The 16,532-nt window shown below is 46.7% G+C and overlaps 1 protein-coding gene across 1 annotated transcript in view; it reads left to right on the top strand.

Moving 5' to 3' along the window:
* ZNF638 (zinc finger protein 638) overlaps nt 1-16,532 on the top strand; it is a 42,517-nt gene that overhangs the window by 6,112 nt on the left and 19,873 nt on the right. The window contains 5 exon segments of the mRNA XM_048303863.1: nt 782-1,442; nt 1,444-2,409; nt 14,459-14,520; nt 15,129-15,167; nt 16,266-16,528. Coding sequence (XP_048159820.1) covers nt 782-1,442; nt 1,444-2,409; nt 14,459-14,520; nt 15,129-15,167; nt 16,266-16,528 — 1,991 coding nt within the window.

Genomic DNA, 16,532 nt, shown 5'->3' with positions numbered 1-16,532 from the left:
GTTTGTACCTTCGTTTCCCACCTGGCAGAACCGAATTCTCAGTGTTTTCACCCAAACTAAGCCCCACTCCCCTTGGCCACGGTGCTTTTCATGTGTAGATATTTTTTCGTTGTTGTTGCCATTGGTTCCTGTACGATTTCCCTCCTCTCTCGTTTCAAACCCTTCCGCTTTAAGCTCTTACCATCTGGGAGATCGGATTCTTTTCTACCCACAGAATTCCAGCCTCTCATCCCACCCTGTGAATTCTTGCAGGGTTTGCTCTTCACCCATGAGAGCGGCCATGGGAGTGTCCTCCTGGAAACTGCTCCGGCCTCGGCTCAGCTCCACCGAGTCATAACTGGTTTGAGTTCTCCACGTAGATGGTTTCACTTCCAACTCATCCCTCGCCAGCCTCCAGACAGGGTTTTATTCATGCTTTGCCTTCCTGCTCCTAAAATTAATTGTAATTAAACCCAAACTCTGTTGTCACGGAGAAGTGAACTGCCAGGTTGGCACGGACGCTGTTGCAAGTGTCACCGCTGGTTGTGTTCCCCGGGACGTTGTTGGGTTTGAGCTCGTTGATTAATCACCCGTTCTCTATATTTTATATTCACTATATTCTCTATATTTTATGTTCACTATATTGCAGTGAAAGCAAACCTTTCCTGTGCATTTTGAGTGCTTTAAGCTGTCGTGCCAAAACCCCGCTGCCGTGCCTCGGGTTGTTTTGCTCACCGTCATAGAAGCCGCTGTGAGCACATGCCAAAGATGACCCATCTAATCCTTGTCTTTTAACTTGCAGCTTTGTGTTGTTCTTGGAAAGTTTCGCACCACTTGTGAATTCCCTGAACCTTGGCCTTGCCAGCCCCTTTGTGTTGGGCCCTCCTCCTTTTCAGCTTGCCCAAATTAAGACCCACTTGGCTCTCCAGCACTTGCCCTCGGCTGCCAGCGGCGGGCCGGCACCTCCCCATGCTGGCTTCCGCCAGGCATTGCTGAAAGACGCAATGTTTAGCCCCAGAGGAACCTTGCCCCCGAGGCCCAGAGGACCCAACCCGTCGGGCACCAAACCCCCGGGAGCCTTCGGGGCCAGAGGCGCGGCGGGGCCGCCGAGGAAACCCGCGCCCGCGACGCCCCAAGGAGCGCCGCAGAGATTCTCGGGACAGGAGGCGCTGCAGTGGACGGGTTCCCAGAGGATCAACGTCCGCGTCACGCTGCACAGGGCCGACCCCAGGAAGGTCAAGGAGAAGACCAACCTGCACCAGGAGCAGAAGGGAGACCCGCGCGCCAACCTCTGGGACAGCGGCCCCTGCCCCGCCGGGAGCGCCGGGCCGAAGCCGCCCGGCCCGGCGCCGGTCTTGGAGCAGAATTCCAACCCCCAGAACCGCTACACGCCCGAAAGCGCCTCCAGCATTTTAGCGAGCTTCGGGCTGTCCAACGAAGACCTGGAGGAGCTGAGCCGCTACCCCCGACGACCAGCTGACGCCCGAGAACATGCCACGGATCCTGCGGGAGATCCGCATCCGGAAGATGGGCCACGCCGTGCCCGGCCTGCACGCTCCGAGCCGGGGGGACGAGCCGGTGGGCGAGAGCAGCGGCGCCGCCGTCAAGGGCAAGGTGATCGACTACGGCCACGCCAGCAAGTACGGCTACACCGAGGACCCGCTGGAGATCTGCACCTACAACCCCGACGCGCTGCCCGAGGAGCCGGTGGAAGCGCGCGTCTACAACCCCGACAGCTCGAGCGCGGAGAACCGGGAAGAATTCCAGCGGGAGCAGAGCGTGCCGGTGGCCGTGCCGCCGCCCAGCGTGCCGTGTAACGCCGTGTTCCCGGCGGAAGAGCTCATCAAGCTGCCGGCTTTTCCCGCCGACTCCTCGCCCGCTCCGTCGTTTTTCCCGGCCGAGCCTCCGGCCAAGGTGCCGGCGCTGTGCGGTGCCGCCGCGCCCGCCGCGCTGCCGGTGGTGAAGCCGGTGTCGCAGCCGCCCATGCCGCCGGTGCTGCCGCCCATGCTGCCGGCGCTGCTGCCCACGCCGCTGCCGCAGCCCATGCTGCCCCCGGTGATACCGCCGCTGGTCCAGCCGCCCGTGTCCCAGCACGTGTTGCCGCCCTTGACGTCGCCGCCCTTCTCGGCCGGGCTCTTGGCCGCCATCAGCCAGCACGAGCAGAAGCAGCGCGAGACCGGCAGCTCCCAGCCCGGGCCCGGCGCCGCCGGCGGGACCACGGCGGGACACAAAAGTTTCCATTCGCAGGCTGGGGAGCCCATCAAATCCCCGTTCGGGGTGGTGAAGGCGTCCTGGCTGCCCGTGTTCCCGGATTCCCAGAAGAGCAAACGCCTGCCCACCCCGTCCATGATGAACGACTACTATGCCACGTCGCCGCGAATATTCCCACATTTGTGTTCTCTGTGTAACCTTGAATGCACTCATATGAAGGTGAGTGGCTTTCCCAGATTATTCCCTAAGCGTGGGTACTTCCTGGCGCAGATTGTTTTTCCCCTGGGAATTCCCATGGATTGGGATGCTGCTCGCCAAGGTTGAGTGTTGGGAATGGTGCTAGAAATGATTGTAAGAGCGTGTTCTGCTCCCGGTTGCATTGCAGAGTTGCTTTACGTGTTGGTTTTTAATTTTTTTTTTTTTTTTTAATTTCTTTTATTTTGAAATAGCTTTTTAATGTTAAAAAAAGCGGGGTCTGACTTTGCAGCGGGTCTCGAACGACGAAAAGCAAACCTCGAGCAGCGCAGTGAAACGTCCGTGTCGTGTGTGGGGGGGACTAAAATCACGTCTTGGGGAGGGTGAGATGTCCGTGTGTTCATTCCCCGCCCCCCTTCCTCCTCCTCCTCCTCTTCCTCCAAAGTGTGCCTGACAACAAAAGAGCCCATTTAGAACCCAAAATTTCCTCTTCCAAATATGGTCCGGGTGACAGCGCTGAATATTCCGGAGGCTGGCTCGGAGGGACGCGGAAGAAGCGTCCGTTCATCCCGCCGGGCTCTCAGCCTTGAAGGAGATCAGAGTTTCAGCTTGGAAGGAAAGGAAAGAAAGGGGGGGGAAAAAGGTGGATATTGGGAGATAGAAAATGTTTGGAAAGCTGTGGGTTTTCCTGGAAAAGGCCAAGGTTTGATCTGTCAAAAACGCGATGTAAAAATCATGGACTAATTGATGGATGAGTGTTTAATGTGTTTGCATTCCAAAGTGTGGAAAGGCTGTGGGGGAGGGGGTTTGTGTGATTTGGCAAAATCCTGCCGATTTTAGGCTCTGTTTCTGCTGTGAATTTAAAATGGGATTAAAAATGGGGATGGATGTGTGGGGAAAAACAGCCCGAAATTCCCAAATCCTTTTCCTCGAGAAGCGCTGAGGGCTAAGGAGATGGGAAATGGGAAACGGAAAGGAAAATTTAAAATAGAAGTGGGTGGAACTGAGCAGGGAGACAAAAGTGGGGAGGGGTTAATGAAGGGAAAAAGCACTTTGGGAAAAGTGGGATGAATGAAATGGGAATTTTCCTCTGGTTTTAAGGGAGGAAAGGAAGGAAATGGTGTCACTCAGAGTCCTGTGTCGGAGATTTTGGGGGTGGGTTAAAGGTTGGGAGTCCTTGTCCCGCTGGCACCGCAGCGTGGGATGCGTTCCCAGGCATCCTGATCCCACTGCAGCTTCCCAAAGCTGCTCCCTGCCCTTCGGCTCTGCATTCACATCCTTCGGGAAGCGTTCGGTGTTTGTGTCCCGGGGACACGGCACACCTCACGGGAGCAGCCGTGCTGCAGAAGAACCCGAAGAGTTTGGGAGTTTTTATCCCAAAAAATGAAAGAGGAAAATGTCCAGCTGCTGGATCCATGAATTGCAGAGAACGAAGAATTCCTCGGAATTCCAGCTCTACAAATCCCGTTGGTTTTGCCTCGGTTGGGTGGTCGGAGATGACCTGGACGTTGTTCATCTTCCCAACCGTTCCCTGTCCCCTTCTGGGACAGCTGGATGGGACCTCAGGTTGGAAGAGCCACGAGATCCGGCGATTCCCGGTGAGCGCTGACGTGGACTTGAGACATTTGACGCTGTCCCCCGTGGCCTGGAAGAAGGGATTGCATGGATGGAGCGCTCCGGGCTGGATGGCGGCGCTCGGGAGTTGTCGAGGGCTCCGTGTCCAGGTGGCACCGGGGATGGGGATGGGGATGGGCGCTGTTCGTCGGGGACGAGGACGCTGGCGTCGGTCACCCTTGGCAAGGTGGAGGTGACACCAGGATCCCACCTGGAGGGAAGGGACGGCGTCACCTGGACAGCCGGGAGAGGTGGGACCGTCCCAGCCTCAGCAAGGCCGAGGGTCAGGATGATCCCAGCACCGATCCAGGATGTGAAGAGAGTGGTGGGAACAGCCTTGGGAGAAGGACTTGGGGGGTCCACATGTCCCGGACAGATCCCTGTGTCCTGGGCTGATCCCAGAGCGTGGGCAGCAGGAAAAGTGGGAATTCTGCTCCTGTGCCCCGCTTAGGTGAGGCTCCACCTGCAGAGCTGCTTCCGGTTCCCAGATCCCAACTCCTGGAGGACGTGGAGCTGCTGGAGCAAAGCCAGAGGAGGTTCTGGTTCTGGATCAGGCTGGGAGAGCTGGGAATGTTGCCCTGGAGAAGGGAAGGAGCCAGGGAGAGCTGCGAGCCCCTTGCAGGGCCTAAAGGGGCTCCAGGAGAGCTGCAGAGGGACTGGGGCCAAGGCCTGGAGGGCCAGGAGGCAGGGAATGGCTTCCCAGTGGGAAAGGGGAGCTTGGGCTGGGATGTTGGGAAGGAATTGCTGGCTGGGAGGGTGGGGAGGGGCTGGGCTGGAATTGCCAGAGCAGCTGGGGCTGCCCCTGGATCCCTGGGAATGTCCAAGGCCAGGCTGGACACTGGGGCTTGGATCCAGCTGGGATGGTGGGAGGTGTCCCTGCTCATGGATGGATTGGGAATGGATGAGATTGAAGATCTTTTCCAACCCAAAGCATTCCAGGATTCTGGAACAACGTGGGATGAAGATGAACCTTGTCTTTATTCCCTACTTGAAGACCCTGCACACAAAATTCCAACGAAGCATTCCCAGGTCAGGTCGTTGGTCCCTTTTTTCCATGGATCCTTTTAATCCGCTCTCGACCTGACTCCTCCCGTGCCTTGGGAAGGGAATTCCAGCGAGTTCCTGCCGTTGGAGAACGGGCCCAGAATTCCCACCTGGACGCGGCGTATCGTCGGAACGCGATCCCAACATCGTCCCTCCAGCTCGCCCATTCCAAATCTCCCCAGGCTGAATTTCCCCTGGATTGAAACCCCTCCCGCTGCTGCCCAGAGCATCCCATCCGCTCTTAATTAATTATCTCCCGGAATTAACGAGCTCCGATGAAATCCAGGCTGGACGTGGCCTCGAGGTGTCCGCAGAACGCCGCATTTGGGGTGGCCCCCAGCTAAAAATGGGATTTTCTGCCTCTTTTCTACCCAAAACCCCTCCTGAAGGTCACTTTCACCAACTTTTCAGCATTTTAAGGTGGTTTTTTTTCGTTCAGAAGCCACAGATTTTGCTGTCTCCCGCCCGCATCCAGAGGTTTTTGGGGTTTTTTTTTATGGAAAATAGATGGTTTTAAGCTTTCAAACAGGCCTGGTCCAAAATCTTGTGGATTTGAGGGCGGTGGAGACGTCCATGAAAGGTGAGGTTGGGATTTGCCGGAATTTGCCGGATTTGGCCTCGTTTTTATGCCGGGTAGGAACGGCTGTGGTCGCTGGTGGCTTTGGAAGTGCTGGGGGTGACGTTGGATGCTGATGCCAGGAGGGCTTTTCCAGCCTCAGAAATCCTGGGAATGTTCCTGTGGGATCCTCAGGGTTGGCTGGAGCCCACAGCAAGGTGGATTCGGGGGCGTTAAAACCGGAATTTGAGGCAAAATCAATGCTCGGCTTGAGAATTCCCAAAAAATCTTTGTGCCGCGAGCATTTTTTTCCGGGTAAAATTCCCAATCCTGCTCTGGCTTAGGTGGAGTCCAACCCCACTGCTGTTCCCTTTAAATCCCAAATCCTCAATAGCTGGAAGGATTTGATGGATATCCCACGGAGAGGCTCCGTTTTCCGCCGGAATTCCGCCGCGCCCTTCGCGCGATTCCTCCTTCCCATCCCGTCCGGAATGAGGCGGATCCGCGGCGTTCCCAAAGCCAGGGATGGGATTTCTCCTGATTTACCAGCAGTTGTGTTTCCTAAATCCCTTCCAACCCAGGGAGCAGCTCTTGGAATCCGTGGAATCCTGGGAATTTGATCTTTTCCACGGAGAATCGCACTGGGAATTCCTTTGTTGGGAATGAGCTCGGAGCTCCCGGAGTTTCTTGGTGGTGATCCATGAGTGAGAGGAATTTGGGATGGATTTAGGGTGGAAAGGTGGGAATGGAGGAGTTTTTCCTCCCGCTGGGATGGGATGGGAAGGGATCCTCTGCTTTTAGGGGCGTGGAGTTTTCTTTGGATACCTGGAAAAGTCGTGGCTGCTCCATATCCTTGGAATGTGCGAGGTCAGGCTGGATGGGGTTTGGAGCAGCTCGGGATAATGGGATCATCTTGAGGTTCCCTTCCAACCTGAACATTCCATGATGGTTCTGTGAGCAGTGGGATAATCCCAAAAAGGAGGAACATCCCGAAATCCAGAGGGATTTGGGTTGTGTGAGCAGTGGGATATTCCCAAAAAGGAGGAACATCCCGAAATCCAGAGGGATTGGATTGTGTGAGCAGTGGGATATTCCCAAAAAGGAGGAACATCCCGAAATCCAGAGGGATTTGGGTTGTGTGAGCAGTGGGATATTCCCAAAAAAGAGGAACATCCCAAAATCCAGAGGGATTGGATTGTGTGAGCAGTGGGATATTCCCAAAAAGGAGGAACATCCCAAAATCCAGAGGGATTTGGATTCTGTGTGAGCAGTGGGATATTCCCAAAAAGGAGGAACATCCCAAAATCCAGAGGGATTGGATTGTGTGAGCAGTGGGATATTCCCAAAAAGGAGGAACATCCCAAAATCCAGAGGGATTGGATTGTGTGAGCAGTGGGATATTCCCAAAAAGGAGGAACATCCCGAAATCCAGAGGGATTTGGATTCTGTGTGAGCAGTGGGATATTCCCAAAAAGGAGGAACATCCCAAAATCCAGAGGGATTTGGATTCTGTGTGAGCAGTGGGATATTCCCAAAAAGGAGGAACATCCCAAAATCCAGAGGGATTTGGATTCTGTGTGAGCAGTGGGATAATCCCAAAAAGGAGGAACATCCCGAAATCCAGAGGGATTTGGGTTGTGTGAGCAGTGGGATATTCCCAAAAAAGAGGAACATCCCAAAATCCAGAGGGATTTGGGTTGTGTGAGCAGTGGGATATTCCCAAAAAGGAGGAACATCCCGAAATCCAGAGGGATTGGATTGTGTGAGCAGTGGGATATTCCCAAAAAGGAGGAACATCCCAAAATCCAGAGGGATTTGGATTCTGTGTGAGCAGTGGGATATTCCCAAAAAGGAGGAACATCCCAAAATCCAGAGGGATTTGGGTTGTGTGAGCAGTGGGATATTCCCAAAAAGGAGGAACATCCCGAAATCCAGAGGGATTTGGATTCTGTGTGAGCAGTGGGATAATCCCAAAAAGGAGGAACATCCCAAAATCCAGAGGGATTTGGATTCTGTGTGAGCAGTGGGATAATCCCAAAAAGGAGGAACATCCCAAAATCCAGAGGGATTTGGGTTCTGTGAGCAGTGGGATATTCCCAAAAAGGAGGAACATCCCAAAATCCAGAGGGATTTGGATTCTGTGTGAGCAGTGGGATATTCCCAAAAAGGAGGAACATCCCAAAATCCAGAGGGATTTGGATTCTGTGTGAGCAGTGGGATATTCCCAAAAAGGAGGAACATCCCAAAATCCAGAGGGATTTGGATTCTGTGTGAGCAGTGGGATATTCCCAAAAAGGAGGAACATCCCAAAATCCAGAGGGATTTGGATTCTGTGTGAGCAGTGGGATATTCCCAAAAAGGAGGAACATCCCAAAATCCAGAGGGATTTGGGTTCTGTGAGCAGTGGGATATTCCCAAAAAGGAGGAACATCCCAAAATCCAGAGGGATTGGATTGTGTGAGCAGTGGGATATTCCCAAAAAGGAGGAACATCCCAAAATCCAGAGGGATTTGGGTTGTGTGAGCAGTGGGATATTCCCAAAAAGGAGGAACATCCCAAAATCCAGAGGGATTTGGATTCTGTGTGAGCAGTGGGATATTCCCAAAAAGGAGGAACATCCCAAAATCCAGAGGGATTGGATTGTGTGAGCAGTGGGATATTCCCAAAAAGGAGGAACATCCCAAAATCCAGAGGGATTGGATTGTGTGAGCAGTGGGATATTCCCAAAAAGGAGGAACATCCCAAAATCCAGAGGGATTTGGGTTGTGTGAGCAGTGAGATATTCCCAAAAAGGAGGAACATCCCAAAATCCAGAGGGATTTGGGTTCTGTGAGCAGTGGGATAATCCCAAAAAGGAGGAACATCCCAAAATCCAGAGGGATTTGGATTGTGTGAGCAGTGGGATATTCCCAAAAAGGAGGAACATCCCAAAATCCAGAGGGATTTGGATTGTGTGAGCAGTGGGATATTCCCAAAAAGGAGGAACATCCCAAAATCCAGAGGGATTTGGGTTGTGTGAGCAGTGGGATAATCCCAAAAAGGGAACATCCCGAAATCCAGAGGGATTGGATTGTGTGAGCAGTGGGATATTCCCAAAAAGGAGGAACATCCCAAAATCCAGAGGGATTGGATTGTGTGAGCAGTGGGATATTCCCAAAAAGGAGGAACATCCCAAAATCCAGAGGGATTTGGATTGTGTGAGCAGTGGGATATTCCCAAAAAGGAGGAACATCCCAAAATCCAGAGGGATTTGGATTCTGTGTGAGCAGTGGGATATTCCCAAAAAGGAGGAACATCCCAAAATCCAGAGGGATTTGGATTGTGTGAGCAGTGGGATATTCCCAAAAAGGAGGAACATCCCAAAATCCAGAGGGATTTGGATTCTGTGTGAGCAGTGGGATATTCCCAAAAAGGAGGAACATCCCAAAATCCAGAGGGATTTGGGTTCTGTGAGCAGTGGGATATTCCCAAAAAGGAGGAACATCCCGAAATCCAGAGGGATTTGGATTCTGTGTGAGCAGTGGGATATTCCCAAAAAGGAGGAACATCCCAAAATCCAGAGGGATTTGGATTCTGTGTGAGCAGTGGGATAATCCCAAAAAGGAGGAACATCCCAAAATCCAGAGGGATTTGGGTTGTGTGAGCAGTGGGATAATCCCAAAAAGGAGGAACATCCCGAAATCCAGAGGGATTGGATTGTGTGAGCAGTGGGATATTCCCAAAAAGGAGGAACATCCCAAAATCCAGAGGGATTTGGATTCTGTGTGAGCAGTGGGATATTCCCAAAAAGGAGGAACATCCCAAAATCCAGAGGGATTTGGGTTCTGTGAGCAGTGGGATAATCCCAAAAAGGAGGAACATCCCAAAATCCAGAGGGATTTGGATTGTGTGAGCAGTGGGATATTCCCAAAAAGGAGGAACATCCCAAAATCCAGAGGGATTTGGATTGTGTGAGCAGTGGGATATTCCCAAAAAGGAGGAACATCCCAAAATCCAGAGGGATTTGGGTTGTGTGAGCAGTGGGATAATCCCAAAAAGGGAACATCCCGAAATCCAGAGGGATTGGATTGTGTGAGCAGTGGGATATTCCCAAAAAGGAGGAACATCCCAAAATCCAGAGGGATTGGATTGTGTGAGCAGTGGGATATTCCCAAAAAGGAGGAACATCCCAAAATCCAGAGGGATTTGGATTGTGTGAGCAGTGGGATATTCCCAAAAAGGAGGAACATCCCAAAATCCAGAGGGATTTGGGTTGTGTGAGCAGTGGGATATTCCCAAAAAGGAGGAACATCCCAAAATCCAGAGGGATTTGGATTGTGTGAGCAGTGGGATATTCCCAAAAAGGAGGAACATCCCAAAATCCAGAGGGATTTGGATTCTGTGTGAGCAGTGGGATAATCCCAAAAAGGAGGAACATCCCAAAATCCAGAGGGATTTGGGTTGTGTGAGCAGTGGGATATTCCCAAAAAGGAGGAACATCCCAAAATCCAGAGGGATTTGGGTTGTGTGAGCAGTGGGATATTCCCAAAAAGGGAACATCCCAAAATCCAGAGGGATTTGGATTCTGTGAGCAGTGGGATATTCCCAAAAAGGAGGAACATCCCAAAATCCAGAGGGATTTGGCTGGAGAAGACCTGGAGAGGAGAACGAGATTCCCAAAAACCATTGGATCAGCAGCTGGAGCCAAAATCCCTCCCTGGCACCGTGGGATGGGAATTTTATAGGAATTATTCCAGATTTTATTGCATTTTTTAGGAATTATTCCGGATTTTATTGCATTTTATAGGAATTATTCCAGATTTTATTGCATTTTATAGGAATTATTCCCCATTTTATTGCACTTTATATGAATTATTCCACCTTTTATTGCATTTATATTAATTATTCCCCATTTTATTGCACTTTATATTAATTATTCCACCTTTTATTTCACTTTATATGAATTATTCCACCTTTTATTGCATTTATATGAATTATTCCCCATTTTATTGCATTTTATATTAATTATTCCCCATTTTATTTCACTTTATATTAATTATTCCCCATTTTAGTGCATTTTATATTAATTATTCCACCTTTTATTGCATTTATATGAATTATTCCCCATTTTATTGCATTTTATAGGAATTATTCCCCATTTTATTGCACTTTATATTAATTATTCCCCATTTTAGTGCACTTTATATTAATTATTCCACCTTTTATTTCACTTTATATTAATTATTCCCCATTTTACTGCATTTTATAGGAATTATTCCCCATTTTATTGCACTTTATATGAATTATTCCACCTTTTATTGCATTTTATATTAATTATTCCCCATTTTATTGCACTTTATATTAATTATTCCCCATTTTAGTGCATTTTATATTAATTATTCCCCATTTTAGTGCTTTTCTATTAATTACAGAAATTACAATATTAACCCATAATATTCATATGAATGATTTCCTATTTTATTGCACTTCATATGAATTATTCCATCTTCTATTGCATTTTATATTAATTATTCCACCTTTTAATACATTTATATTCATTATCTAAATCATAATATTAATATATCAATCAAGAATATTAATTTTTTATTAATTATGCCACGTTTTGCTGAATTTTATGTTAATTATTCCCTATTTTATTGCACTTTATGTTAATTATTCCACTTTTTTGAATTTCTATTCATTAGATAAATTATAATATTAATATATTAATATATATTAATTATTCCACCTTTATTGCATTTATGTTCATTATACTAATTATATTTATTGATAGTATTAATTTATTTCAATTATTCCACCTTTTTTGCATTTATATTCATTAGACAAATTATAATATTAATATATTAATATGTAATAATAGCGGATATTAATTATTCCACCTTTGATTGCATTTATGTTCATGTTATTATAATATTTATTGATTAATGTATAATATTCATATTAATTCCTCCACCTTTGATTGCATTTTATATCAATTATTCCACCTTTGATTGCATTTATGTTCATGGTATTAATTATAGTATTTATTAACATATAACAATAATTGATACCAATTATTCCACCTTTTTTGCACTTATATTAATTATATCGATTATAATATTAATATATGAATATGTAACATTCATATTAATTATTCCACCTTTGATTGCATTTTATCTCAATTACTCCCTAATTTATATCAATTATGCCCTAATTTATATCAATTACTCCGCCTTTGATTGCGTTTATGTTCATCACATTAATTATAATATTTATTGGTTAATATATAACATTAATTCATATTAATTACTCCACCTTTGGTTGCATTTTATCTCAATTATTCCCTATTTTATCTCAATTATTCCCTATTTTATCTCAATTATTCCACCTTTGATCGCATTTTATATTAATTACTCCACCTCTGATTGCATTTTATCTCAATTACTCCCTATTTTATCTCAATTAATCCCTATTTTATCTCAATTATTCCCTATTTTATATTAATTACTCCCTATTTTATTTCCATTAATCCCTATTTTATATTAATTAGTCCTTATTTTATCTCAATTAATCCCTATTTTATCTCAATTATTCCCTATTTTATCTCAATTATTCCCTATTTTATCTCAATTATTCCACCTTTGATCGCATTTTATATTAATTACTCCACCTCTGATTGCATTTTATCTCAATTACTCCCTATTTTATCTCAATTAATCCCTATTTTATCTCAATTATTCCCTATTTTATATTAATTACTCCCTATTTTATTTCCATTAATCCCTATTTTATATTAATTAGTCCTTATTTTATCTCAATTAATCCCTATTTTATCTCAATTATTCCCTGTTTTATATTAATTATTCCCTATTTTATCTCAATTATTCCCTACTTTATATCAATTATTCCCTATTTTATGTCAATTAATCCCTATTTTATATCAATTATTCCACCTTTGATTGCATTTTATATTAATTACTCCACCTCTGATTGCATTTTATCTCAATTACTCCCTATTTTATCTCAATCCCTATTTTATCTCAATTATTCCCTATTTTATCTCAATTATTCCCTATTTTATATTAATTACTCCCTATTTTATTTCAATCAATCCCTATTTTATATTAATTATTCCCTATTTTATCTCAATTAGTCCCTATTTTATATCAATCCCTATTTTATCTCAATTAATCCCTATTTTATATCAATTAATCCCTATTTTATCTCAATTATTCCACCTTTGATCGCATTTTATATTAATTACTCCACCTCTGATTGCATTTTATCTCAATTACTCCCTATTTTATCTCAATCCCTATTTTATCTCAATTATTCCCTATTTTATATTAATTACTCCCTATTTTATTTCCATTAATCCCTATTTTATATTAATTAGTCCTTATTTTATCTCAATTAGTCCCTATTTTATCTCAATTATTCCCTGTTTTATATTAATTATTCCCTATTTTATCTCAATTATTCCCTACTTTATATCAATTATTCCCTATTTTATGTCAATTAATCCCTATTTTATATCAATTATTCCACCTTTGATTGCATTTTATATTAATTACTCCACCTCTGATTGCATTTTATCTCAATTATTCCCTATTTTATATTAATTATTCCCTGTTTTATATCAATTATTCCCTATTTTATCTCAATTATTCCCTATTTTATATTAATTACTCCCTATTTTATTTCAATCAATCCCTATTTTATATTAATTATTCCCTATTTTATCTCAATTAGTCCCTATTTTATATCAATTAATCCCTATTTTATCTCAATTAATCCCTATTTTATATCAATTAATCCCTATTTTATCTCAATTATTCCACCTTTGATTGCATTTTATATTAATGAGTCCACCTCTGATTGCATTTTATCTCAATTATTCTCTATTTTATCTCAATTAATCCCTATTTTATCTCAATTTTTCCCTATTTTATTTCAATTATTCCCTATTTTATCTCAATTTTTCCCTATTTTATCTCAATTTTTCCCTATTTTATCTCAATTATTCCCTATTTTATATTAATTACCCCCTTTAATTGCATTTCCATCCCCTCTATCAATTCCACCACTTACCTACCGTACCCATTCCCATGACCCCCCCTCATTTGCATTCCCATGAACTCCATTAATTAGAACATTACCTAATTAACCCCCCCCCCCGTGAATCCCTGACCACATTCCCCCCTTTTTCCTGCATTTTTTCAGCTCCAAATTCCAGTTTTTCCCAGGATATTCCCCAATCCCATCCCACCTGGACACCCCCAGCCTTTCCCGAGGAATCCCCCTGCTCCTCCTCCATCTCCCAGCCCACATTCCCGATTTTTGGGAATTCTCCCTGGAATTCAATCCCATAATTTTTAGCACTCTGAGGGGGTTCTTGAAAGCCTCCCCAATCCCTCCCTGAGCTTTATCCTTAGCAAACAAAACACTGGGAAAAATATCCCGAGGTTCTGGAATGAGTTGGGTTCAACATTCCCGGAGCTCCAGGCACGGAAATTCCGGAGTGGGAAGGATATTGTGTTGGGAATGGTTGGGAATCCCGGGAATTCCATGGATTTTTTGCCTCTGGAGCAGCTCCCGTGCTGCCGACCCCTCTGGGTGTGGGGTTGGGTTCGTTAATGGAATGGAATTCACGGATGGAATTAATTGGAGTTCGTGGAGATTTTATTCGGGAGCAGTCGGCGATAAGGAATTTTTGGAATTCCCTGCTTGGTTTTTCCATGGAATTTTGACTTTTCCTGAGGTAAAAACGAGGCTGGAAGATGCAAAACCGCCGCTGCCTCGCCGGAGCTCGGGGCCATCCCGTCGTTTCCCACCTTGATCCCGCTTTTCCTGCTGTCCCTTTTATTCCCCCTTTTCCAGGATTGGATCCTGCACCAGAACAACCCTGCCCACCTGGAGAGCTGCCGCAAGCTGCGCCAACAGTAAGGGAAAAACGGGAATCCTTGGGAATCCTGGGATGCTGGGGAGGGACCACCTGGAATCCCATCCCATTCCCATCCCATTCCATGGGCAGGGACACCTCCCACTATCCCGGGTGGATCCGAGTCCATCCCAGCCTGGCCTTGGACATTCCCAGGGATCCAGGGGCAGCCCCAGCTGCTCTGGCAATTCCATTCCCAGCAATTCCTTCCCAACATCCCAGCCCAAGCTCCCCTTTCCCACTGGGAAGCCATTCCCTGCCTCCTGTCCCAAATCCCTTCTCCCAAATCCCTCTGCAGCTCTCCTGGAGCCCCTTTAGGGACTCTGAGGATCCCCTGGAGTTTTCCCTTCTCCAGGGGAACATTCCCAGCTCTCCCAGGCTGGATCCAGAATCTTGGAATGCTTTGGTTTGGGAGGGACCTTAAATCCCATCCAGGGATATTTCCCAGTATCCCAGGTGGATCCAACTCCCATCTGAGCAGCACTGGATCAACAGAAAGCAGCATTTGGTGCTTCTGGAATGTTGACTGGGAATATTTCTCGGGAAAAAATCCCGATTTGGTTGGGAATTTTGCCTTTTCCACTGACATTTTCCCATTGTCCTTGACAGATATCCCGAGTGGAATCCCGAGGCTCACTCCTCCAACAGGTACCCTCGTAGCATTCCTTCCCTTCGTTCATTAATAATTAATCACTCCCAGCAATTAGTCTCCCTCGTTATCTCCTCCAAGCTCTCTCGACGACGTCACCGTTTCCTTACAAAATTTTGTGGGATTTTTCGGGATTTCGGGAGGGGGTTTTGTCCCAAATTCCTTAGAATTCCGAGCTGGTTTGGGTAGGAGGGACCTTAAAATTCCACAATTTTTTATCCAGTTAATCCCTCCTGGTTTGTTTCACCAGAGGAATGGTGGCTCCTATTTCCCAACTTCCAAAGATTCCTTGGGGAAACGACATTCCCGCAAGCTGGAAAACCCCTGGAATCCACAGATTCCCATCTTCATCCTTTCATTTTCCCTCTTTTCCACCTCTGATTAATCCCTTTTTAATCAGCTCCCTGGACATTAATTACTCTTCTCACCACCTTTGGATTGTTTTCGTGGTCTGAGATTTCTCCGTGTTTTGGGCTGGAATTGTTGGGATTTTCCTGGGATGTTTCCATTAATGACTCCTCCAGATTTCCCGGGAAGCTGAGTGTGGGTGTGTGGCTGGAATTCCTTCAGGGAGCTGCAGCTGAGGCCTCTCTGTTCTGAACAAGGAAGGGGGGGAGGGGGGGGGGAACCAAAAAAAAGCTTGAAAGAGAGAAATAAAACCAAGAAAAAACTTTGGGCAAAATCCATGAGGAGAAGAATCATGGAATTGTGCAATAGGTTGGCTTGGGAAAGATCTTCAATCCCAATAATTCCACCCCCTTTCCATGGGCAGGGACAGCTTCTGCTATCCCAGGTGGATCCAAATCCATCCTTGGGCATTCCCAGGGATCCAGGGGCAGCCCCAGCTGCTCTGGCAATTCCAGCCCAGCCCCTCCCCACCCTCCCAGCCAGCAATTCCTTCCCAACATCCCACCTTTCCCACCATTCCCTGAGTCTCTTCCGTATCCCAAATCCTTCTCCAGCTCTCCCAACACCCCTTTAAAACCCCACACCCACCTCCCGATTTCTCCCCTCATTTTTCCCCTCTCCAAACCCATCCTTCCCACTTCTCCCAGCAATTCCTTCATTTCCCCACACGGATCCCTTTTTCCCCTCAGGAATGCCGGCGACAGGAAGGAGAACCGGACCCCCAAGCACCGCTCCAGCTCCTCCAGCCCCAACCGGAGACATTCCCGACCCAGCGTCTCCAGAGGCTCCGGAGCTTCCGGCTACGCCCTGCACCGTTACCGCTCCCGATCCCGCAGTCCCGGCAGATTCCGGAGGCCCCGGAGCCGCAGCCCCCGCTACATCCGAAGGCTCAGCCCCAGGCACAGATCCAGATCCCCACAACGTTCCCGGAATCTCCTGAGATCCAGCCCAAGACC

The sequence above is a fragment of the Corvus hawaiiensis genome, chromosome 5, assembly GCF_020740725.1.
Source record: "Corvus hawaiiensis isolate bCorHaw1 chromosome 5, bCorHaw1.pri.cur, whole genome shotgun sequence".
Taxonomy (NCBI): domain Eukaryota; kingdom Metazoa; phylum Chordata; class Aves; order Passeriformes; family Corvidae; genus Corvus; species Corvus hawaiiensis.
The sequence above is the reverse complement of the archived record's forward strand: the minus strand, read 5'-3'. Positions and strand labels throughout refer to the sequence as shown.